The sequence below is a fragment of the Coprinopsis cinerea genome (assembly GCF_000182895.1).
Source record: "Coprinopsis cinerea okayama7#130 chromosome 7 map unlocalized cont3.7, whole genome shotgun sequence".
NCBI classification, from domain to species: Eukaryota; Fungi; Basidiomycota; class Agaricomycetes; order Agaricales; family Psathyrellaceae; genus Coprinopsis; species Coprinopsis cinerea.
This window is the reverse complement of record NW_003307538.1, coordinates 21011-44505: the sequence shown is the minus strand read 5'-3', so window position 1 is coordinate 44505 and position 23495 is coordinate 21011. Positions and strand designations below refer to the sequence as shown.

Below are 23495 nucleotides of genomic sequence, written 5' to 3'. Positions count from 1 at the left end.
ACGTGCAATTGCAAGTGACACAGATGCAAAAAGGAATACTTACACAGGCACGTAAGGCTGACGCTCCCAGAAAGAAATAAAAAAGTGACCACCGCAGGACTCGAACCTACAACCTTTTGGTAACCATCAAAGGAGCCGTTAAGCCATCGAAGCCAAACGCGCTACCATTGCGCCAGGTAGCCTTGGTGACGGGGACCAGAAGGATCGCTTCCTACGGAGCGCTTAAGGATGGCTCTGGAAGGGCGCTTAAAGCTACTCTCATGTCAACTCAGTCATCAAGTCCAACACGCGTTTTGGCGCCTTGAACGCGCTTTGATTCCGTGTTATTACGTCTCAAATATACATAGATCTCTTTGACGTTAGACTTAATGCTCTGAATGTAATGATGATCGACTCGAGGACAAAGGGCCAAATTCTCGGATTCATTTCAAGCAACGACGGCTTATGACAGATTGAAGAATGCATAAGTAGCTTAGATTGGGGATGTCATATTAATTAGCATGTTGTTCCAGCGAGCATAACATAAAGACGAAAAGGAGAGCCCTAAGTTGGGGTCGAGACAGAAATGATAACGCATAGAAAGACCAAGTAACAGCAGTAACTCATAGTCGATAGAGTGACCCAAGTAGAATAGACGACTTAAGCTCAGCGACCAGCAGTGATAGCACTAAGCACCATATCCTCCCTCTTCTTCAACGCCTTCAACTGCTTACAAACAGGCGACAAATTCATCTTCCTCATTTCCTGCAAATCACGAATCGAAAAACCGCTCGGATCGGGCGTAGAAGGCAAAGAGACTGAAGATCCCAAAGAGGAAGTCGAACCACGTCGAGCCGAAGCATACCTAATGCCAGACCCAGCCTGCTGAGCAATCTTCCTTGTGATACTGCGCGTGCGGAGGAGAATCTTCTTAGGTGACGAAAGGCCCTCGCGCTGTGACTCTTCCAACTGTAGCTTCGCCAACTCGGCCTCCAAATCGACGCCTTCGAAGATCTCCGCACGGTTCGCCGTAATCTCAAGTAAGAGGTCGATTTGCTCCTCAAAGTTGGGTGGCAAGGTAGGTGAGGTCGGTTGGGAGGGTGTAGAAGAAGGCGAAGAAGCGCCAATGTTACAAGTGGAAGGAGAAGAAGTAATGTTGGGTTGAGTGGCCATCTTGAAGTTAAAATCGGAGGAGGCGTTAGAAGACGAGGTGGAAATCTTGAAGAGCTCGAAGGATCAGAGGTTGAGTGGGTTAGCGAACGAGAAAGGCTCGAAACGGCTGGCTTTTTGTACCAAAATTCGAGTCTAAGCGCAGAGGGACGATTCGTCCTCGCACAATTGCGAGACACATGGTCCCGTCCAAGCGTTGTCGTCCACTCAAACAACAGGGAGTGGTAATCCACCTACCAAGTATTGTCCCAAACTTCCAGGTTCAAGCGCTAAACCCGGACAATGATAAACGTGTTGGCCACCCAGCGGTAAGGGCCACTAAGTTGATGTGTCGAGGACCGAGGAGAATTGTCGTTTGTAATCTGATAAGCCAAGATGCAGTGGCGGCGATCATCAGACCTATAAGATTGACGACAAAGAACTGAAGTCTAATGGAACCTCATCACAGACGAACCTTTCTCGCAAATTGCTTCACCAACCCCTCCATCTCGCCACCTAACACCACCTTATCCGCAAAATGCTTTACCAACTCCTCAATCTCGGCTTCTATCTCCGAAGGAGCGCGCATACGAATTCCAGCTCCGCGCCCGTCTTCCAGTGCCCCCTCGATCAGCTTCATAAATTCTTCGAGCCGCTTGGTGTCACACCTGACTTTCGTCTCTCTTGTCTCCTGTCGTAGTTTGTTGTCGATGTAAGAGGAAGAAAGGGAAGGAGCCTGCATGATGGATTTAGGATATCTGCGAGTTAGCTTCTTCGATGGGCGCGATGTGGTTGGTTTGGTAGTGCCCATATTGATAGTGTTTTCTTCTTTAGGTGACGCGGTGGTGGGTTCTCTATATAGGCGAGTCGGTGTCCTACTGGCGGACGATGAGGGAGAGGATCCTTTGTGTTCGACCAAAGGACAGGGTATTTATACCCTCTAAAACGGGGTGCCACTCCGCTTAATCCGATACACGAAAGTCTTGTAATGGGCACCATATGGTAACCGTTGGCGCTTAGCTTTTTAGCGCCTAACAGTACCTTTGGGCAGCTCACTGCGTCCTACCCTCTACGAGTACTTTGGGTGGCTTTCACTTGCCGAATCTCACGCTGTAGGGAGTAGGAAAAGATAAGATCTGTGCACATGAATTGCATAGCACCTTAGCGACGATGGCGGTCCGAGCGTCAGGAAGAGTACACGCTACAGAGCGTCAAAGCGCTAGGGTAGCTCAAAGAGTCATGTTCAGTAACGGCTGGGATCAAAGCGTATGTACTTCCGCATGGTATATAGTGCGCCGAGCTTCCTGTCGACCCAAACAGCCAAAATCCGATTATCCGACTCCATTTACCAGCGATATACCTACATAATCATGCCTGCCAACACCACTTCGGGTAATAACTTCACAACGAAGAAGGACCCAGTAAGAAAGCAATTGATTGCGAAGAAGAAAAAACAAAAGTTCTCTGATGCACTATTCCAGATGCGAATGGAAGCGAAAAAGGTTCTCCCAACTGTCTTTGAATCGGAAGAAGCCCCCGACGCCAATTCCACCGCGATCGACGAAGAAGACGATCTCGATGGAGACTGGGTGATCGAAATTACTGACGCTGACATCGACGAAGCGTGGACGTGTCCCTTCTCTATATACGACGCGCCTTCATCTACCTCTTCAAAGGACTCCCAACGTGTGGGTGGCGATCAAGTCCTCGAGATCGAACCCACCAGGGACGATGTAGTTCGACAGTCTGCTCGTACTACTGTCTTGGAGGAAGACTCTGAGGAATCTCTCCCTCTACTACTCGATATGACCGGCGACGTCCTCGACGCCGCAGAGGAACAGGCAGCGAGGATCCAGAGGTACGTGGGCGCCTATACCTACAGGGTCCGAGTGAGCGCCGAGTGATGAGCTTCCTTTTTAGGATGGCCTGTCTCCGCGTCGAGCGGTGGCAGGAGGTGTGTTTTTTGGGAGTTGTATCACTTGATGAATAGATATCTTCCCTTCTGTAATTCTAAATATGTCTGATAATGAAGAATGAGCTGTTAACAGAGTACAATCTATGAGTGAACCATGAAATTTGACTTTGCTCTTTGAATTGCCATGTTCTACGCCAGTTCTACGCCCCTGGAGAGTCAAAGCGCTTTCAACCATGTCGTCCGACTTTCCGCAGGTCCTGATCAAAGCGTTTGCCTCTTATTTGAAGACGCAGAAGATGGGAGTCGCGGTTGTGGCAACACGTTTCCTGCGCTTTGACCGGACAAAGCGCGTCATTAAGACAGCGTCAAAGCGCCCCGTCAAAGCGCTTCGGCACAACGAACTTATAAAAGGACACGTTATGCAGTGTATTGAGATCCAGAAACTCCCAAGCTCCATACAACGTTATAGATACTCTCGAATACCTCCAAACCACCCACTCCTCCACTTCTTACTACCCATCAACCAACCACCACGATGCAAAGCCTATCACTCTGGTCCTCAAAGAAGCCATCTGACACCCCAGCCCCCCCTCTCAAAACATACATCAACACAGAGAACATGGCCGTCGACGAAATACTAGCATACCAAGACCGACTCAGTCGTGGCGGTACACCCTACATTCCTGATGGTCCATCACCCACTCACGCTGGAGGACTCGGGTGTTTCGCAGGCCGCGATACTCTCGGAGGGTTCTTGCATTCCGAAAGCGACAATGAGGAAGATGAGGATGGTAATGACCAGCCAATGGGCGCCAAGAAGGGCGGTACGAGGACGAGGAATTCGTCCCCGCGAGGAAGTTCTTCCTCTGCGTCTTCCACATACTCGGGTGCGTCGAAGAACCAGACGTCGTCGTCGTTCTTAGGGCTGGATAAGATCAAGCAACTCTTCTGTGCGGAAGAGGAGTGTGAGTTGTTGAAGCAGATGAGGGAGTCAGTGGAGATCGAGCAGCCGGAGAAGCATAAGAATTGAAAGTTGTTTTTGAAAGTGAGCTGTGGAGGAATCGGTCTTAGTAGTGGAACTGTTCTGTTATACAATACTTAGATGAGCATTTGTTCAATTAATTTCTATATTATACAGCTATGAAACGATGTTGGACAATCTTTCGATGTATGTCTACGCCCGCTAGAGGAAATAAGGTCAGGGAAAACTCGCCGCACCAGAGGTCAAGAGATGTTAATTGGCAAGTTTCAGCCTCGCGACAGATTAGGGGTTGTGGACACATGGATAAGCCTTCGTCTATCAGTCATGCCCGATAACTCAAGGCTGAAGCACTGTAATTACAACGACTCTATTCTATGACACCCAGCTTACAGCCTTGCACTAGCAGTACTCGTTACTCATCAAAACAAGGCGCCACCCATACAGCGCTTCCATCACCCAAAATACGCGGAACCTCCTCTCTATAAACCGGTACATACCCCGGATAAACCCTCCTCTTCAGTTCTAATTCCCCCCTCCCAACACTCAACGCAGCTTGATGCCTTCCCTCCAGCCCATCCAGGTTGTTAGCTAACCGACCCCAGGATGCAGTCTCAATGCAGTGCATGATACCCCGTTCGAGTAGGAGGAGGTCGTGTGGAGGGTAGTAGTATTCAGAGTTCGGATTAAGCTGTGCATATGCCAGCTTGTGCGCACGACGTTTGAGGTCCAGTTCGGCGAGGGAGTCCTGGATGAATGCGCCGAGTGTTGAGGGGAGGTTGATGGGTTCGTTCTTGCTTTCGGCTTTGCGGAGTGCTTGACTTAATGGGATAGACTCGCTCGACATGGTTTGTTGAAACCTGGCTCAAGAGTGAAGTGGTGTCCCCGTTGGGTGGGCGTGCGTAGAGAGGAGATTCAAGTGTGTTCATATCACTCATGAGGGAATTTACTTATATATAGCGGCGGGGCCTGTAGTCAAGGGGACGAGCAGCCCATTTACCATTGAGCGCCCTTTGACTCGGATTTGCCGTCTTAATCGACAATGCCACCGCTGTGGCATTCTTTGGATTTCATCAAAGGATGTATACTATAATCTTGGGGGGACTGCCAAGCCGTAGAATGACCATTGTCTTCAGAAATGAAACTATGTCGACCACCAAGTCGACATCACTCGTGTACTATGAAACAGCTCCCATTATGTAAAGCCGAGTCGTTGCATAAACAACTTTCAAGCTGCTCCAAGAATCCCTCGTTGACTCCGCTCCCTTATTTACGCCTTTCCGCCTTGTAAAACACACATAGACTTCCCATGAGTATCGTAATTTGTGACACTTTGTGAATGCGCCATGAAGCACCACCAATAACACTCGTGGATATCGATTGAAGCACTCCGGATACCCGGATGCTTCCCTTTTTACAATCGCGATAAAAGTTGTCATCTTTCGAGGAGAACTGATGCACCGCCTAAGTATTAAGTAAAGCCCTTGTGCCTTGGTCTCTGATTCTTGATTCTTGGTGATGTTGCTACTAGAAGTGGTATTGGTCGCGCTTTGACGCTCTGTAGCGTGCACTCGTCCTGACGCTCGGACCGTTATCGTCGCTAAGGTGCGATACGGTTCACGAGCGTAGATACTATCATATCCTACTCCCTACACCGTGATATTCAACGATTCAAAGCTACACATAGTACACGTAGAGACTGCAATGGAGTGTGCTTCCCAAAGGTACTGTCAGGCGCGAACAAAGCTAAGCGCCAAGCGTCCATTATCTGCCGCGCCTAAGTGCAAGACCGTTTATCGGCTTAGGCGGAGTGGCACACCATTATCGGGGGTATAAGTACCCTGCCCTTTGGTCGACACATTCAAGGACATCCCAACAGGACTCCGACTCGTCTATATAGAGAGCCCACCACCGCGTCATCAACGGAAGAAAACACTGCGAATATGGGCACTCACAAACCAACCTCATCCTGCTCTTCGAAGAAACATGGTCACAAGAGCCCTACATCCATCCTCCGCTCTCCAGTCTCCTCTTCCTGTCTATCCGACTACAAGCGACGAAAGGAGAAGAGAGCGAAGAAGGTCAGGTGGGACACAAAGCGCCTCGAGGAAACTATGAAGATGATTGAGACGACGCTTGAAGATGGTCTCCTTCCTAGTGAAATCTATATGCACGCCCCTGCAGAGGTCGATGAAAACATGGAGGAGTGTACGCAAGATTTGAGTCAGCTGCAGATTGAGAGCTCTAGCAAGGAGGAGGGAGAGCATATGAACGTGGATGGGGATGAGGATAGGGATGCGGACGCGGATGTGGATGGAGAGCCCGAGTTGGTGGAGCAGTTTACGAACAAGGTTCGTCTGTGATAAGGATCGACTACACTCCGGCTCTCTCTCGTCCTCTCTCGTTACTTTACTGGATTAATGCTCGTCGCCGCTGTATCCTAGCTTACCAGATTGCAAGATATAATTTTCGTATATATCTTATGCTCGCTGGAACAACAGGTTAATGTAATTCGACACCCCTGATCTAAGCTGCCTTCTCTCTTTTTCTCGTTGCTTGAAGTGTCTTTGATTCGAGTGCGTTCAGCTCACAAGTACGTTCAGCTCACAGATAAGTAGGTAGTGGACCGACGCGGTCGCCAAACAGAGACAGTCGGGCAAGACTCGCTGTACGCTGCGCATGCCCCGAATTGCTGGGTCGACCCGCCTATGTCTCTTCAGTGACGATGCGACAGCAGACCTGACTGAGAAGCAGTTGTCGTCAGGGCTAGCCTCACTGAGTGTAGCGCCGCAAAACGAAGTAGATGATATATCCAATCAAATTCTCTCATTGAGCGCTTCCAAGCCAGGAGCTTGAAGGCCAAACCTTGTGAATTAAACAGAAATTGACAAAGTCAAGGCGAAGTCTTGTGAGGTAAATACTGGCAAGCATTGTCAAACATATGATAAGTCGTGAAGTCGTTACTGAGATATCGGCTTTGTATCTTACTATGAGAGCGGAGAGAAATACTTAAGCAATGGGGTAAGAAGTTAAAGTTACTTAGTAGCTGTGCCCAGCCGCTGGAATTCGAGGCATCAGATTACACGTCGAGAGTCGAGACCGGGGCGAGGCATTTCAGATTCTGTCACGGCGAATATCAGGAGACAGGAGATCAGCGACGCGAAAAGCCAACGACACATCTACAATAGTAACCAGGCTCGCTTGTCAAAATTCATCTAGGAATAAGGATGTAAACGGTGACCCACCTGATTCACGGGACCGTTCCAAATCAGCGCTCGTGGCTCTCCAACTACGGCCGTCGACATCTAGAATGCCCTCTGAGGCTACCGCTAGACTCAACCACGAAAACGCGTCAGAGTAGGATAGACGACTGCATGGAGGTGAACTCAACATTGACCGTGGACGTACGGGCCTGGGAACGGGATGTCGCGCCAATGATAATCGAACCCCGACCCGAGTCGCAAGTTCGCTCAGCTCTTCTTGCTCCTAAGATACCCCCTAAGCCCAAGTAAGCTTGCCCAAGGACATCAAGAAACACTCGCCTTCCAAACTCACCTCGTTTCAAGTCCGTGCTAGCAACAAGGGCGTCATTCCAAGGACCCCACTTTCGAATGCTCCAACTCGAGGTAGAAACAATTGTCAGCGCGCACAGAAAGTTAGAGCAGACTTACCTATAGGACAGGGACGCAAGACAAGCGTGTTTCCAAGTCCCGACCCTAACCTGCCAGTAGGGAAGGCCTACGGAGACGGTATCAGCTTAGCGCGCACCAAGAGGGGACTCACCCTAAAGACGCTTTGCTTCCGGCGAGCGAGAGCAGACCGCCCACCATCCGAGTTCGCATTCGTCCTTCAAAAAAGGTAGGTCAGCCTCAAGGGAGAATCAGTGATGACGACTCATCATTCGGTGCCAGAGGACATTCATCCTTCGGAGGACTACCTCTGTAGGTCGAATGTCCTTCTCATTCAGGGAACTGAAAAAAGCGAGGGTGAGCCTTCTTCAAATGCAAAGAGTACGCACCTTATAGTCGAGACTACCGACACTCTTGCCCACAAAGTATACCTGACCAGTGGGCCAGTGGGTCGATCTACCATTGTATACCTTTCAAAGCCTAGAACGAGTCAGCACGGACCAAAAACCCGACGACGACGCACCTTGGGTCATTCAGGGGAGACATCTCCAACACGTTTTTTCAAACCGCCTTACTAAAACAAAGTGAGTCCTCAGGACAAGTCAACGAAAACTCACCTAGATTCAACACAGGATCACCTGTGACACAGATCTAGTAAGCTATCGCGTACTCGCGTACACGGAGCCAGGCGTTGTCCGATCGTCAACAAGAAAAAGGCTACGAAAGATGTATTCAGCGCACAGGGTGGCAATACATGAGTACTCACAAGAACGATCGTTGACGTCAGACAAGAACTCGAGTAGCATTCGCTTCAAAAATTCAAAATGGCCCTACAAAATAGACTGATTCAGCACAGGCAGAAATCAAAACGACTACTCACCCCATATCGTCCAAGAGCAGGCGATGGTGACGATGAACGACTTCCCAGCCCTACAAAAAAGACTGATTCAGCACAGACAACAGTCAAACGGTTACTCACCTCGCATAGTGGTATCAACGAGCTGGCGACGACGAAGCCCTTCGTAGCCCGAAAAAAAAGAGACTAATTCAGTGCAAACAGCAGCCAAAACGACCACTCACCTTACATAGTGGTATCAACGAGCAGGTGATGACGACAGTCGGCTTGGTAGCCCTGCAACAGAACGAGTCAGTACAAACAGCAGTCAAACGACCACTCACCTTATATGGTGGTATCAACAAACTCAGGCTGGGGAGCGTGACGACGAACGCCGACGCCTTCTTCGCAAGTCCTACACCAGACCGCCCAAAGAAAGGTAATCAGCGCAAATAGAAGTCAAACGAGAACTCACATAAGGAACCTTGACATCGACGAGCTCAGAGTGAGCGAACGCCGACAATATAGCATCGGATACTCCGCACCGAGAACCTACATAGACCAAGGTCAACACCGACGACTTCTCAACCGACGACTCACCTCAATCCTTTGATCTCTCCACGGTTGCTCGTGAACACTTTACCCATATACTCTAGAGAAAAGAAATCAGCACACAACACCGAATCAAAGTATTCTCACCTAGTGCCAATTTCGAAGGGGCATCACCATCACAATCCGTGTCACGATAGGAATCATGATATTTTTTCATTTTCAAAGTGAGGCTACAAAAAGACCGAATCAGTTCAACCGGACAACAGCAGAGTACTTACAACTTGAAGACTGCCAGGCTTGAAGACTGCCAGGCCGATTCAATGGCTCCACCCATACACTCCAGTCACGATCAATGCAACCGGCGTTCCAGCCAAGCGCACGATAGTAATACCGAATGTTCTGGGTTGGTTGATAATAGATGTAGGATTTCACAGGCCTACAAAAGAGACCGAGTCAGCAACACCAACAATCAGAACGAGTACTCACAGCAGCTCTTATTCCAGAACCGACCGCCGCCGCCGATGTCGATAACGACGCCGAACGATGACGAGCGATGATGAGGGGGAGAGAACCGCGGTGAGTCCGATGAAGAAGCTCCCACTCCCCGCTCAGGGATTATATATAAACCCCCCACTTGCGGCGGTGGCTATGCATCCATGGGACCTCTAACCCTCCCCACCGACGCTTTGACCTACGCTTTGACTCTGGTTCCCGGTTACCACCCACCTAACTCGAATATACCCGCCATTCACCCGTTGAACAATAAGAAAAAGCAGCGTCAGCGGCCGGGGCAATCACACGGATGAAAAGGCCTCAGCAGTGCATTGACTGCGTCGCCACGTTCTCGTCCTATATCCTTGTACTCCAACGGGGCCAGTCGACTTCGTTCAGAAACAGCGCGGGACGGTGGAACTGGCGGAAGCTCGGACATGTCAATATCGTCTTGGGTGAGCACGATGATGTCACCCTGATACAGGCAGTGTGTTCGATCCCGGGAGGAGGCAATACTTTATCGAAACCGAATGCTTTTCAATGTGATCGCGGATAAGCTCTGACCTTCAGTCACAGACAGCATAGCGTTAGAATATGGTTGTAGTGTGGAAGAAGGGCGAGAAGCCTTCTGGTGGAGGAGACGACGGCACTGGTCATCGAGGCGAATGAGATGGTGGCGGAATCCAAGGTTGACTCCAACCCACAGCTAAGGGAGCGCACGTCGTCCATCTCAGGATGCTGGGTATGCACAATTGCCCAGTGCTCAGGCTGGCGTCGCAGTAGTTCATATTCCACATTTTCGATGATATACATTCGTCGAGGCGAGGCGAGGGCCAGGGGACAGAAAATGGATCCAATGGATGTGAGGTGGTGGCCATCTAGCCTGAAAAGGTCGATTGAATCCGGGATGAGAACGAAGGTCCTTCAGATAGCCATCGTTCTGAGGGTAGACCATGAGGGTATTCGGAGGCGCAGTTATCCGCTTGGCCAACCAAGAATGGACACGACACATGGCTGGGGCAACCCGGGGGAGACGCCGGCGGAAGGATGAAGTGGTGAAACGATGAAGAGACAATGGCCACCAACGGCGTATTTGACGTGTATAGACCGCAGCCTAGTCGATGGTTACCGTATCGGCCGAGGGAGCTGGAGTCGTAAACCAGGTATATTGCAACGATAGACTCGCGAATACACAGCTTGTCCAACATCACGACGACGAGCTAGGGACCACGCGTCCAATGATGTTATACCTCTTACTACAGCACAGGAGGCATGTCAGGCACGGAAGACGACGGGAAGGAATCAAGGACTCACCTGAAGAACGCATACCAGTCATCCAGCACCTTCCTCTCCGTCTCGCCCAAATCACTATAGTCCGCAATCGCATGCTCTGCCTTGAGACTGGACATCCCCAACCCCTTGCTTCCATCCTTGCCAGCGAAGATGGAGTACGACTTTCCGGGTCCATAGACGTCAGCTTTGCGAGTAACGTCGAAGATGGTGCCTGTGGGCGGGTTGCGGCGGGGGTGGATGTGATAACCAGGGTAGGTCGCGGTAGATCGTGCGCGGGGTGGATTCATCAAGGAGACAGGTCGTCGAAGGGGTAGCGTTGTGCACTGGTCAGCGCTCATCCAAACCACCGCAGCCCACGGACGTACCCTTGATCGCGACATAAATGGGCCTCCCATCCTTCCCGTCATACTTGGTCAGCTCCTCTGGCGTATACGGGTCGTCCTTCGGAGGAGCCAAGTTCTCGCTCGGGGGCTGCATAATAGGCTTCAACGGCTTCTTGAGCGTCTCCTTCGCCGTATCCTGAGCCTCTGTTTCCTGGCTGTGCGAGGGCGATGACGGGGCTAGGAACGATTTGGCTAGAACATAGAGTATGGGTAGTCCAATAGCGAGAGAGTAGGTCGCTATAGACGACGGCGATAGGTCGAATTGGGAAAGGAACGGGAACCAGGAGGAGGTCATGATGGTCGCTGGTCGACCTCTCGGTGCTTTTCGCGCGCTGCGATGGCTGATGTTTGGCAACCACTCTCGTTGCAAACACATCTCCCCACCACCGTTCTGAGCGCCTATTAGTATTAACCTTGAATAAGACAGGTGAATGCAACTATCCGTCACAAGTAACCCTCAACTTGAAATCACGATCACGAAATAGCCTTCTCAACCCCAAAATGAATCCATATCCATATGATATGATATTCCCCACAGAATGGTATATATACACTATAAACCGTCATCTATCCAAATCACGCCAACAGAACAGCCCCAAGCGCAACAAAAACCAAACCTCCCAAGTTCACCTTCCTCAACACCGCACTCCCACCATCCTCCTCCGAGTCAGCATCGTCGGAACCTTCAGAAGGTGCGGTAGTTGTGGGCTTAGCGCCTGACGCACCCGTGCCAGAGCCAGAGCCGGAGCCGGAGCCGGAACTTCCACCTGCGGGCGCAGGGACCGTGGCAGTCGCATCATCGTCGTCGTCTGCGTCGTCGTCGTCGTCGTTGTTTGAGACAGGCGAATCCCCATCGTCTCCATCGTCACCATCCGAGTCTGGCAGAACACCATCGTACCCCGGAACAGGACGTCCCGCAGTCCTACAGCTTCCAACCATGACTATAGAGGAACCAAGTCAGAACTTTTAACCATGATTGATACCAAAAAACACAGGGGGAGACGCACCGGTAATCAACTGCTCCACCTGCTCAGCAATCTCCGCGTTCGAGAGCTGACCCACGGAAGTGAATATACACGGGAAGCACTCCTGCATCGCGTCGAGAGTTGAGGTTTGGCATGTGCATTCTAGGGCTTCGTCGCCTGCCAGGTTACCGCATCGCTGTTATTTTGAGAAGTCGTGGTGAAGGGAAGGGAACGGTTGTAAGTAGTCGGGGGTAATTGAAAGCCAACGATTAGTCGGGATGTAGTCAAAGGGGAGTAGGGATGTAGTCAGAAGGAAGTCGGGATATAGGTAGCAGGAAGTCGGGATGTAGTCAAAGTCGGGATGTAGTCAGAAGGAAGTGGGGATGTAGGCAGAAGTCGAAGCGTAGTCAGAAGGAAGTCGGAATATGGTCACAAATTAGTCACAAATTAGTCACAGAATAGTCAGAGAGCGCAGTCAGCATGAGGTGACAGGTCGTCAGAACCAAGTCCAAACGACCATAAGAAGAGAGGAAACGCACATCAAGAGCACCAACAGCAGCCCTACAATTATCCTGGCACCGAGAAGGAACAGTCGAGAGAAGTTCTCCAGGGATTTGACGCGCGAGGAGCCTGGAGGAGGTCGTGGTTCCGGGGATAGCGAGGGCAACTGTGTATGCAGTATTCAAGGAACCATGGTATTCAAGGAACCACGTATTCGTTCAAGGAACCAAAAAACGACGTTATGTTTTTGTGTCAGCCCCATTCAATCCACAACCCCACCGCAAGCCAACTCACCTTGCAAAATCGCCAACACCCCAGAAACGATCATATACCCCAGACGCATCTTAATAGTAACCACCCAGAACGAGTTACGACTTGTGACGAGGAGAAAGGAAAAGTTTGAAAGCACAGGTCAGGTAAAATTGAACGAACGAACAAGAACCCCAACCTCCTAAATACTTATACTCGTGCGCCCGTGTACACTGCACAGCACAGCACCCCTTGGCAAATTACCCTACACACCCCAAAACTATGAGCGCACGCCGAACCCGAACCAGGGCAACGCCGAAGGATCATATGGCGACGATCGCGCTTCATTTACGCGACAAGCCAGGGCGGTTGCGCTCTCGGCACCCCTTGGGCCTTAGACTTGGCACGGGCAGATCGATGACGTCCCTCTCAGTCTCCCCGCGCATCTAAGCGCCCGTTACGTTTTGGATTTTTGTAGGAAAGTGCGTTTACCTACACTGAGTGTAGTTAAAACATTCCAGACATACATACAGTGGAGGGTAATGAAGGAGTTGGGTATAAGCCCCTCTCCCGCTGTGATAAAGAGGTGCTTGGCGTCTAGCAGGGTGCAATTGGTGGGAGGTTTTTCGTGCCTGAGGTGAACCTGGGGACTGTTCAATACTGTCCACGGGTACATGCATGGTGCTCACGCGACCTTCAATGCCGCGACGTTGTCCGGTGTTCTGAATGTTGAGATTGAGGTTTCGAAACGAAGATTTGACTTAGCTTGGAACTTAGCCCACAAGAAAATACGAGCACGTGGAAATGATTAAACCTTCCACAGAACTTTACATCAATTCCATACGCATGTCTTCATACACAATACACCTAATTAATTAACCTGCACCGGGAACCTATTCCTCCTCTCCAAACTCTCAATCTGCTCCTCCCCCTGCTTCTGCGCCAACATCTCCACAAACTTCTCCCCAAGCTCCGCCACAGCCAGCGGATTCGCGCCACTCACCACCTCCCTATCCACCGTCACACTCCCAAGATTCTTGCTCGTCTGCGTCTGCATGTCCGCGCCGGCGTCGCGGAGCGCGGACTCGACTTTCTCGATGTGCCCGCCTTTGAGTTTTTCGACGAGGCTTTCGGAGGCGTCGGACCAGGAGGTGAGTTTGTACCCTTTGTAGGCGAAGCCGGTGGAGTTGGGGGCGACGCGTGTGGAGAGGAGGGCGTAAGGGCCGTGGCAGACCGCGGCTAAGAGAAACGAAGGTGCTTAGGTACGTATGATTCAGTCGGTGGAAGGAAGAGTTGAACGTACCGGTAGGTTTGCCATTCCGGTAGAAGTGAAGGAGAATACGACCCAGCTCGGGGTCAGCACCGAGATCGGTAAGTGGTGCATGTCCGCCAGGGATGAAAACACCCTTGAACCCTCTCAGCTCGTCATCGCCTATTTCACTAAAGGCTCTAGGAGCGTAGAGGGATTTCTCCACCCTCATCCTCTCGATCAACTCTTCCTCTTTCTTCTTCCTCCAATAATTCCCCATGTAGACTAGGATACTCTCGGAGAGGGGGTCGATACTTGGTTTGTTGCCGTGAGGGGATGCGAACTGGACATATCAACGTTCAACCGTCAACATGAGTCAATGCATGAGTGATTTTTTGAAATGACAGGAAAGAGTTTGGATAGAATGGAATACGTACTACGACGTCGTACCCGGCATCGAGGATCTTCTCGAGCGGCGTAGCCAACTCGGTGAGGAAGAACCCCGTTTTCTCCTCCGAGACGTTACCATCAGGCTTTTCGACGGCGAAGGAGTCTGCTCCAGAGAGAATAATCAGGATCTTTCCTTTCGACATGGTGGGTCACGGTGTGTTGAGGTTCGTATTGCAGTGAGGTATGGGTGTATCGAGGTATGAGTGATTCACCTGGGAGATGGGGTATGGTGTTTTATAAAGACACGCGCGTAGACATTGACATCATCGGTGACCGAAACTTAATGGATAAGACCAACTTGTCAACTTGTATGCTCCATGGAATCCTAGCTCAGCTAATACTTCAACGCTGCAACACGCACACACTTATGACATACGAAGGAGGCGAGGTATGCGGCAGGTGGAGAAGCTAAGTCGTTAGCGCCCATACTGGGAGATCATCCCTGCCAAGACCGCTTCTGTTTGCCATCAACGGTGTAGCCAAGCAACCACTCGACCTTGGATTTTAATTTGGAAAATCCTCTCGTTGCACCAAGTTAACGCGTACTATAGGGGGACTAGGAACCATGGCTTCGAATAGACAAAAGGTAACCTCTAGTCCCATGCACCTGGACGATACGTTCAATGTCTTTCCCCAGATCATCGAAGAAGCGAAGAAAGGTTGTACGGGCGCCTTCAAAAGGTTAACGATGGAAATCACGAAAGACACCTACACCGTTGCAACCCTCGACGCCCCATTGACCTACATCGGAAGGCACGCCATCCCACGTAACGAGCACGAGCGGATTATCTTCCACGACCTGTTCCCCCAAGCCCTAGCCGTTTTCATCTCCTGCCTCGTCCACTGCGACCGAAGCCCAACTCACAAACGCGCCACGGCCGCCAGAGTCCGCTCAAAACTCGACGACATCATCTTCTGGCTTGACTTTTGCTCTGCCTATGCGACAAAGACCAAGGACGACACTTTACCACCAAGACACCCAGTTTGGTCTGTCTGGCGCTGGATCAGATTGCGGGCCTGGACGACGCGTCGTTGGAGAGCGAAGTCATGTCCTGCCCGACGACGATCAAGATCCTTCTGCGATGCTGGTCTTTTCGTAATGGAGACGAAGACGCGCCGTTCCCGCCTATGAACGACCATGGCCACAATTGCAACATTACCGGGCTGCTTAGGAGGTTTCTGCTAGGCAAGGATTCGCGTACCGTCTTGCTCGACGCGATCCTATCTTCCCAACGCTCCATCGACACCTTCTGCGACGCTCTCGTTGCCCGGATCTCGCAGATCCCGGTTCTTGAGGAACGAAATGTCGATAAGCTCGTGTTGGCACATCGGTACTCGTTCCTACTCGTCACTTGCGTTGAACTGGTATCGACACAGGCGATCTACCGAGGGATGCGGAGACGCGGGTTCCTTCGACACGGTGTCCGAGCTTCGCGGTTCCTCCACGCCAACTTCCCTGTTTCCCAGTCCTTCGGTGACGATGCGCGATTGGTCCTCCTATCGCACCAGCCAGGGGCCAACCCCGTCAAGGGGATGAAAGAAGTAATCGAAGCTGGGATGGTTCCGCTTCTCATGGAAGCCTTCAAGCATCCTGAAGCGCTTGAATCCCATAAAGACGAATGCGAGAGCGTATTCCTCGCGTGGAGGGCTTCGACGTTTCATTTTGAGACGTTTGAAGTCCTCCTTGAGGCGTTGAGGAAGCTCCCGAAGGAGCTGACCCCGACTGCTAGCGCTTGGAAAGATGAGGGGCCCTTGCCGTTCCGGACCTGGGACAATTGGTACAGTGTTCTTCAAGCCCGGTTCGGATTTTCGGATTCGGCGTACTATCTATGTGATAATGACACGGTAGGTTTTCTTCCCCCGTCTCCATGTTAAGTATAACCACTTAATTTATTCTATTCCTATATATATAGCATTACGCACTGAACGATCGGGAAAGGGTGAAGCCGATGTTTTGCGCGGGGTGCCGTTCGGTGATGTACTGCAGCGTTACATGCCAGCGCGCAGATTGGAGCACTCGGCACCGCGAAGAGTGCAAGGTTATGCACAACTCGTACCTCGGTGCGTTACATGTTCCCCGGGGTCCCTTCCCCATTTCCAGTTAACCCTTTCGATGCTGACGCTGACGGTGCCCGTACGCCCGTCCATATCCAGAGCGCAAGAGGAACGGCATTCGGTTCAGCCAGCACGCGCGGGGGCAGACGGTCGCGCTCTTCCAGAGGCTCTTCGCCATCTACGCGGACGTACTCGACAAAGACCGGGGAGAGCAGTTCCCTGATCGGCTTACTACTACCAATGACTTGATCACCCTCCTCGATTTTACGGGAGAGTATTGGACTATGACGATGGTTTCGTTTCGTATTGTGGAGTACCTTGAGACGAAGCGGCGGCAGACGGTTCCTGAGTGTCCGGCACTGGAGGATCGCGCGTCTGGTATCATCCGCGGTTTCCGGGAGAATGGGGACCCGGAAGCTAGGCTTGTGGATGTTATTGTTTCTTGGAGTCCGATGCATCGGGTTAGTTTGCTTGTTGAGGCTCTCCCTGTTGGGCCCAATCGGGGTGGGAAACGGAAGTGGGATGTTGTGCGCAGTATGTGGCAGGTTGAGCGGTGAGTTTGTGTATCTTATGGGTTTCTTTGCGTTTTTGAAGGCTAATGAAGGTGTGATGTAGTCGGAATCCGGATGATCCGGTGAAGCATATCCGAGTTATGGGATTCTTGGATGGAGTTGATGAGTAGTAGTCGTTTCGAGCGTCGATCTCAGCTTTCGCGCATCGTAGAGATTTGTGCTTTGACCCCTTCGTTTCCCAGGACTTGCGTTGTGATATACCGTTTCGTTCATAGTACATACCCAATCGGACTTGTGCTTTGATACTACCTCAGTCTATCGTTGTGACCCCATCTTCATTGTTTGGTATTCGAGCATGACATTCGCTTGGACACAGACGAGGAATGGGTATATAAACTCGAGTGGCTCAGAGGAGTTTAGTCAGTTAACCCCGTCGCCCGCCTTACGACTGGTTGCAAACGGCTGCGCCTATTTGGACGAAGACGACTGCTCTGGATCACGACATCGACCTCGACTACCACTATTCTACTGCAAAGGTTTTCGCTGAACACATCCCCCACGTACTTGCCTTCCTATCCACCTCAATTGGTCACCTCGATTTCCCGAATACGGCGTGTGTAAATGGAAATGAATGCTGGAAAGATCGAGAATGGTGATGCCGAGGCTCCGTCGGCAAGTTATACCTCGAGTTCAACTTTTGACGGAAATAGGGAAGGCCAGCTCTCTCGATCTCAGTCTTCAATTTCCTCAGTCGACTCTGCGTCGTCAGACCACACTCAATGCGTGGTGCGCGACAACACCGGTGACAGTGACACTACTGATACTATCAAGGACTCCTCTGGTCAGGATAGCTTGAACGTACGAGGTTCTAACACGGGCAATCGTGATTCTGCAGTTGATGACTGTATTTGTTCCAACCAAGAATCATTTACTTTGGAGACAGGAAACAATGTGATATTAGTAGAAAACAATAGAGCAATCGAAATAACAGGCCGTCAACGACTCAGCACTGAACTCAATCTGCAATTGGAGAAGAAGACTACTGATAGTACGAGGATGATAATGCATGGGAGGCGCCCAGTCGTGAGACGTGCACCGATGTATGCAGAGTACCGTCTTGAGCTGGACGCGGTGAGGGGGGAGTGGGTGCAAATTGTTGACGTTGACGGAGATGGTCCGGGGGATGGGGATGGCGATGGCGATGGGAATGGGGGTGTTGAATGTGGGAGGGAATCATGATGGGGATGGTTTGGAGGTGGTCTAATGGCGGGATGCTAGCTTTTGAAGGGTGCAATTATGTACAACTCGTGTATCCTACTGTATATACTTTATTCTATATGGGAAGTTCTCAATTATTCAACTGAATCGACCTGATGTTAGACGTTAGTCTCAACAATGCCTTTCCATTTGTTCTCTTCCGAGCGACGAAAGTGAAGACAAAGATAGAATAGAGATAGAGATAAGATAAGCGCCCAATCTCATCATCCCATTATCTCATCTGATCAGCTCTATGTAATCGCGCCAAGCCTTTGGTGGCATTCCTGCGGGGGTATGCAGGACAGCACAGCCACGGATCGCGTCGCCCCCCTTTGATGACCGATATCGCCTAATCCGAGCTCATCTCTTGCTTGCTTCTTACCACCAAAGTGTGCTACTCTCTGCTCTGCTAAGCAACTCTCTGCAACACGACTGAACGATTCGCTGATTCGATTACTGAATACCTTTTGGCTGCATTCACGGTAAATAATTGGGTAGGGGGTATGTGTGTTGAAAAGGAGGGGCTGACGCGCGAATAGATATCTAAGATACGCATCTCACGACGATTTCGACGATTCGACGAACTGGAAACGCCCATCGATATAATAGCTTAACGATTACACGAAGCAATACCCACCCAACTGAATACACAACTTACAACCCACACCCCACACACACACAACCTCCCACCAGTCCCGTCCAGTCCAATCAACCAATGCCCATAATCCAATTCTCACCCTTCTCCTCGGTCGTGTCTCCTGCCTTCTGGCACAAACTCACCGAACTCAAGATCGACGTCCTCCGACTCTCTGATGCGCCTTTGACGATCTCGGGGACCTATACCGCAGGACGGAGCATCGTCGATCGGGAGACGGGGCAGGAGGTGGTGCTGCCGTGCTCGTTTGGGGTTGAGGGGGAGAGCTTTGAGGTGTCGGGTGTTACTGGGGTTGGTGTTGGTACTGGTGGGGTAGGAGGTGTGAGTGTAGGAGAAGGAGGAGGAAGAAGGAAGGGAACGGTGAAGGTCCAGGGGACGTTCAAGAACTTTAACACCATCGAGGAGTTTAAGAGTAGTGATAAGACTGCGTTGTTTAACGAGGAGGCGCAGAAGGTGCGTCTTCATCTCTCCCTCCATCTCTTTCCTGCCCTTCCGCCTCACAACCAACCAATCACCAACCAATCACTAACCAATACCTACGCGACACGGCAGATCTGGACCTCGATCCTGACGACGAAATCCACGAAAGAGCTGACCCGCTTCTTCCTCATCTCCTTCGCTGATCTCAAGAAATACAAGTACTACTACTGGTTCGGCTTCCCCGCCTTTGTCGCCAAACCCGCTTGGGAGATCGGGAGTGAGGGGTGGAAGAGTGCGAAGGAGAGGTTTAGTGCTGATCAGGTGTGTGTTCCGTCGTATTTGAGTGTTGGAGGACACCTTACTCACGTTGGATTGGTGGGTGCGAGTAGCTCTCGTCTATCGACGCCCAAATCAAGGATCGGCCGTTCTTCCTCGTCGCTGGTACACCCAATGGTGATTATACGGTTGGGAATGTGGAGGATTACGAGACGTTTTTCAAGGGTGTTGCGACAGAGAACGTACGTCGCCCACCTTCGCTACCCTCCTTTCTCTAACAACTCACCCCCCTCACAGCGCATAATCGGCTTCATCGACCCCTCCGCCGACCCCGCCAACCCAGGCTGGCCACTCCGCAATCTCCTCGCCTACCTCCGCGCCCTCCACCCCGAGTCTACCTCTGAACTCACCGTCCTCAGGTGGAGGGACACGCAGAATTCCAAGTTGGGGGTTGTTACGTTGAATGTTGAGGGTGAGTTGTCGTTCTTCGCGGCTGATTGAGGGCTCACTGACGCCTAAATATGTTAGGGACCTCGAATGCGACCCCGTCGGTGGACGAACGGCCCAGCGCTGTTGGGTGGGAGCGAAATCCGCAGGGCAAGCTTGGAGCTAGGTTGGCTGATTTGGGGCCTATGATGGATCCTACGAGGTGCGTATCTCTCGCTTTCTACTAACCCGATCTCTCCGAACCATGATTAACCCCCTACCCTCCCTCTCTTCCCCCACGCAGACTCGCCGCTCAAGCCGTCGACCTCAACCTCAAACTCATGCGATGGCGTATCCTCCCCCAACTTGACCTCGAGAAGGTGCGCGATACGAAATGTTTGCTGTTGGGTGCTGGGACGTTGGGGTGTTATGTTGCGAGGGGGTTGATGGTATGTGCTTAGTTTTCTCATCCTCCTTTGAGAATAGCTAACTGACTGCTTCTTTGCACCGCGCTTCATTCATCCGCTCTGCTTTGGTATATCGACGATCATCTCCATTGCCCAATCGCCCGAACAACGTCGACACGCTTATTTTTTGTCGACCGACTCCTTTTGTACGCTGGACTGTCATATCGGTACCTGCCCCACGCACGCACCTGCGCACGGACATATATAGGCCTGGGGCGTGCGCAACATCACCCTCCTCGACTCTTCACGCGTCTCGTTCTCGAATCCGGTTCGACAACCTCTGTTCACGTTTGAGGATTGTTTGGATGGGGGGAGGCCTAAAGCTGAATGTGCTGCTGAGCGGTTGAAAGGTGAAGTCCTTTCTTCTTTGTTGATTGTATGATACTGAACGAAAATGGCAGCGATTTTCCCTGGTGTGAATGCGCGTGGTGTGGCGCTTAGTATTCCGATGCCTGGGCATCCGGTCGGGGCTGGGAGTGTTGAGCAAGGTGCGTTTCATGTTCTTACCTTGTGGTTGTGGTTGTTGTCTTCTTTTACTGACGCGATATGTGATTGTTCTGGTACCTTCTGACGCGATATGTTGTGTCCTTTCTAACGCTCCTATATCTCGCAACGCCCATATCTCGCTGCGGTCTAACGCGCCCATATATCTCGCTACCGTCTCAACGCCCATCCATTTCGCCACGGTTGCAAATCTCGCTGCTGCGGTCACGCCACGATATAGTGAAAGCGGACGTGGCGAAGCTGGAACAACTCATCGAAGAGCACGATGCTGTGTTTTTGTTGATGGATTCTAGGGAGAGTCGGTGGTTGCCTACTGTTATTGGGGCTAGTAAAGGCAAGGTGGGTGCGACGTTCTTCCCTGCGTTCCAGTTGGTTGTGATTTTCTTTCTCTCTATCTTCTTGTCTACTACATGGTCCCCGCCTTTGCATCACTTCCTTCCACCTCTTTCACCTTCTCCTCATCCTAATCAAATCCGCGTTTCAAACGAACGTCATTTTCAAAACCAACACCTCCTTTCAAACCAACACCTCCTTTCAAACCAAACCCACCGAACTACACGCGTGCTAACCACCCCCTCACTAGATTGTAATAAACTCAGCCCTCGGTTTCGACACTTTCCTTGTTATGCGACATGGGATCCGGGCGTCCAAGGTTAAGCAGGGTCATAAACGGTTGGGGTGTTATTATTGTAATGATATTGTTGCGCCTGGGGATGTGAGTTTGTTTTTCGTTCTTGGTCGTGGGTTTTTGTTGGGGGGGGTTTCGTCGAGGGCTTGGGATTGGCCTTGACGAAATTGGGATTGGTCTTCGGCCTTTGTCGAGGCCAGGACGTCGACACGAGAATCATCGAACTCGTACTAACATTCGATGAAACGCTTTGCTGACGCTCGATTAAACCATGAAAACCCTTAACTGACGCTGAATCGATTCTCTGTAGTCCCTCACGGATCGAACGCTCGACCAGATGTGTACCGTTACGAGGCCCGGTCTTGCGCCTATCGCTGCTGCGACGGCTGTTGAGCTGTTGACGAGCGTGTTGCAGCATCCTGATGGGTAGGTCTCTCTCTCCCTGTCTATGGCTGTGGTGGATTCGAGCTGACGCCTGTCTCCTTCCCCTTTCTTTGCCTTTCTTCCCGCTCCTCTTCTCTCGTACGCGGCGCCTTTTCTCTCCTTCCACGCGCACCATCTTTTCTCTCTTTCCACGCACCATCTTTTCTCTCTCTCTCCACGCACACGCGCCATCTTTTCTCTTCCTCCACGCACGCCCGCGCACGCGCACACACCACCACCACCACCAGGATCCACGCGCAACCCCCACCCCCTTCCTCAGCAGGAGGCGCAGGGGACTTCCTACCGACTTCATCTTACGCTGAGCAAGGCGGGAGCGTGCTCGGGATGGTACCGCACCAGATCCGTGGGTTCCTTGCTCAGTTTAGGAATTTGCAGTTGGTTGGGAGTGGGTATGAGCGGTGTGTTGGGTGTAGTGAAGCTGTGAGTGTTTGCTTTTTGGTTTTCTTTTTTTGGGTTTCGTTTCCCTTGTTTCCGTTGGCGTAGTCCACCTCGTACGTCGTTCCACCCGGAAGATTAGATTTGGGGATGACTACGATCATATATATATATATCCCGCCTCAAAAAACCCTTTATCGCTCCCGTTCTCACTCACTCGTACTAACCCCCTCTCTCTTCCCCATAGATCCTCCAAGCATACGAATCCCAAGGTTTCGCGATGCTTCTTAAAGCGTTTAATGAAGACAAGTACCTGGAAAAGTTGAGTGGGTTGGATAAGCTTGCGGAGGAGGGTGAGGCTGTGCTTGAGGCTGTTGACTGGGAGGAGGACGGTGGGGATGATTTTTAGGGGGTGGGTTTAGGGGGTTTGGGAGGGGTGGGGGTTAGGGGAGTGGTGCCAGGTGGGAGGGAGGGCTTCCGAGGGATGGGCGTGGGGGTGGGGGAAAGGGGGGAAAATTGGGAGGGAGGAAGGGAAGTGTATGAATAACTTGGCTTTGTCGTTCGTTGTTATATTCTAGGCATGTTTTTCTTCCTTCGCATAGGAAGGTGTGAGGTTGAGGCGTTGCTTGTGTCCGTCGTGACTTGTGTGATTTGTGATTTGTGCGAGTTGGGATCTCCGAGTCTGTGTGGGGGGTGAATTCGAGCGAGCGTTCAAACGTTCGCCGTAAGGACGCTTCTAACTTCGTGAATCGTTTTGGTGCCCGGTAGTACACACACCTGCTAACTTCTCGCTTCATTTCGGTGGGTGCCGATGTAACTGTGAGCTTGAGCTGGAGCCTTCGCTGGCTAGGTCAAT

The 23495-nt window shown here is 51.3% G+C and overlaps 10 protein-coding genes and 1 non-coding gene across 11 annotated transcripts; 4 read left to right on the top strand and 7 right to left on the bottom strand.

The window, feature by feature from the left end:
• Positions 1–85: 85 nt before the first annotated feature.
• On the bottom strand, positions 86–182 carry CC1G_20131. The gene has a single exon. It is a non-coding gene; the product is annotated as a tRNA-Arg (tRNA).
• Positions 183–645: 463 nt separating this feature from the next.
• On the bottom strand, positions 646–1939 carry CC1G_14744 (hypothetical protein; the record flags this gene model as incomplete). Its single annotated transcript, XM_002910721.1, has 3 exons — positions 646–1206; positions 1387–1467; positions 1604–1939. 3 exons carry the CDS (start codon positions 1937–1939, stop codon positions 646–648), a joined length of 978 nt encoding a protein of 325 aa, XP_002910767.1.
• Positions 1940–2498: 559 nt separating this feature from the next.
• Positions 2499–4073, top strand: CC1G_10156 (hypothetical protein; the record flags this gene model as incomplete). The annotated part of the gene is made up of 4 exons (XM_001840730.2): positions 2499–3017; positions 3049–3082; positions 3242–3459; positions 3513–4073. 4 exons carry the CDS (start codon positions 2499–2501, stop codon positions 4071–4073), a joined length of 1332 nt encoding a protein of 443 aa, XP_001840782.2.
• A 364-nt stretch (positions 4074–4437) lies between these two features.
• CC1G_10157 (hypothetical protein) lies at positions 4438–4869 on the bottom strand (the record flags this gene model as incomplete). Its single annotated transcript, XM_001840731.2, has 1 exon — positions 4438–4869. The coding sequence occupies one exon, from the start codon at positions 4867–4869 to the stop codon at positions 4438–4440; it is 432 nt and encodes a 143-aa protein (XP_001840783.2).
• Positions 4870–5965: 1096 nt separating this feature from the next.
• On the top strand, positions 5966–6385 carry CC1G_10158 (hypothetical protein; the record flags this gene model as incomplete). Its single annotated transcript, XM_001840732.1, has 1 exon — positions 5966–6385. One exon carries the CDS (start codon positions 5966–5968, stop codon positions 6383–6385), a length of 420 nt encoding a protein of 139 aa, XP_001840784.1.
• Positions 6386–7136: 751 nt separating this feature from the next.
• Positions 7137–9372, bottom strand: CC1G_10159 (hypothetical protein; the record flags this gene model as incomplete). Its single annotated transcript, XM_001840733.2, has 15 exons — positions 7137–7201; positions 7268–7351; positions 7431–7508; positions 7694–7760; positions 7806–7869; positions 8041–8131; positions 8269–8289; positions 8322–8368; positions 8532–8581; positions 8631–8669; positions 8732–8773; positions 8880–8901; positions 9087–9138; positions 9186–9268; positions 9317–9372. 15 exons carry the CDS (start codon positions 9370–9372, stop codon positions 7137–7139), a joined length of 861 nt encoding a protein of 286 aa, XP_001840785.2.
• Positions 9373–10677: 1305 nt separating this feature from the next.
• CC1G_10160 (hypothetical protein) lies at positions 10678–11501 on the bottom strand (the record flags this gene model as incomplete). The annotated part of the gene is made up of 3 exons (XM_001840734.2): positions 10678–10786; positions 10845–11034; positions 11189–11501. 3 exons carry the CDS (start codon positions 11499–11501, stop codon positions 10738–10740), a joined length of 552 nt encoding a protein of 183 aa, XP_001840786.1. The 3' UTR covers positions 10678–10737.
• Positions 11502–11782: 281 nt separating this feature from the next.
• Positions 11783–12301, bottom strand: CC1G_10161 (hypothetical protein; the record flags this gene model as incomplete). The annotated part of the gene is made up of 2 exons (XM_001840735.1): positions 11783–12147; positions 12214–12301. The coding sequence occupies 2 exons, from the start codon at positions 12299–12301 to the stop codon at positions 11783–11785; spliced, it is 453 nt and encodes a 150-aa protein (XP_001840787.1).
• Positions 12302–13792: 1491 nt separating this feature from the next.
• Positions 13793–14763, bottom strand: CC1G_10162 (ThiJ/PfpI family protein; the record flags this gene model as incomplete). Its single annotated transcript, XM_001840736.1, has 3 exons — positions 13793–14160; positions 14225–14513; positions 14608–14763. 3 exons carry the CDS (start codon positions 14761–14763, stop codon positions 13793–13795), a joined length of 813 nt encoding a protein of 270 aa, XP_001840788.1.
• A 545-nt stretch (positions 14764–15308) lies between these two features.
• Positions 15309–17232, top strand: CC1G_10163 (hypothetical protein; the record flags this gene model as incomplete). Its single annotated transcript, XM_001840737.2, has 4 exons — positions 15309–15602; positions 15629–16465; positions 16534–16681; positions 16775–17232. The coding sequence occupies 4 exons, from the start codon at positions 15309–15311 to the stop codon at positions 17230–17232; spliced, it is 1737 nt and encodes a 578-aa protein (XP_001840789.2).
• Positions 17233–19159: 1927 nt separating this feature from the next.
• On the top strand, positions 19160–23048 carry CC1G_10165 (autophagy protein 7; the record flags this gene model as incomplete). The annotated part of the gene is made up of 11 exons (XM_001840739.2): positions 19160–19840; positions 19909–20037; positions 20093–20267; positions 20324–20444; positions 20526–20670; positions 20897–21038; positions 21090–21176; positions 21413–21531; positions 22131–22246; positions 22492–22684; positions 22887–23048. 11 exons carry the CDS (start codon positions 19160–19162, stop codon positions 23046–23048), a joined length of 2070 nt encoding a protein of 689 aa, XP_001840791.2.
• Between the last annotated feature and the right edge of the window lie 447 nt (positions 23049–23495).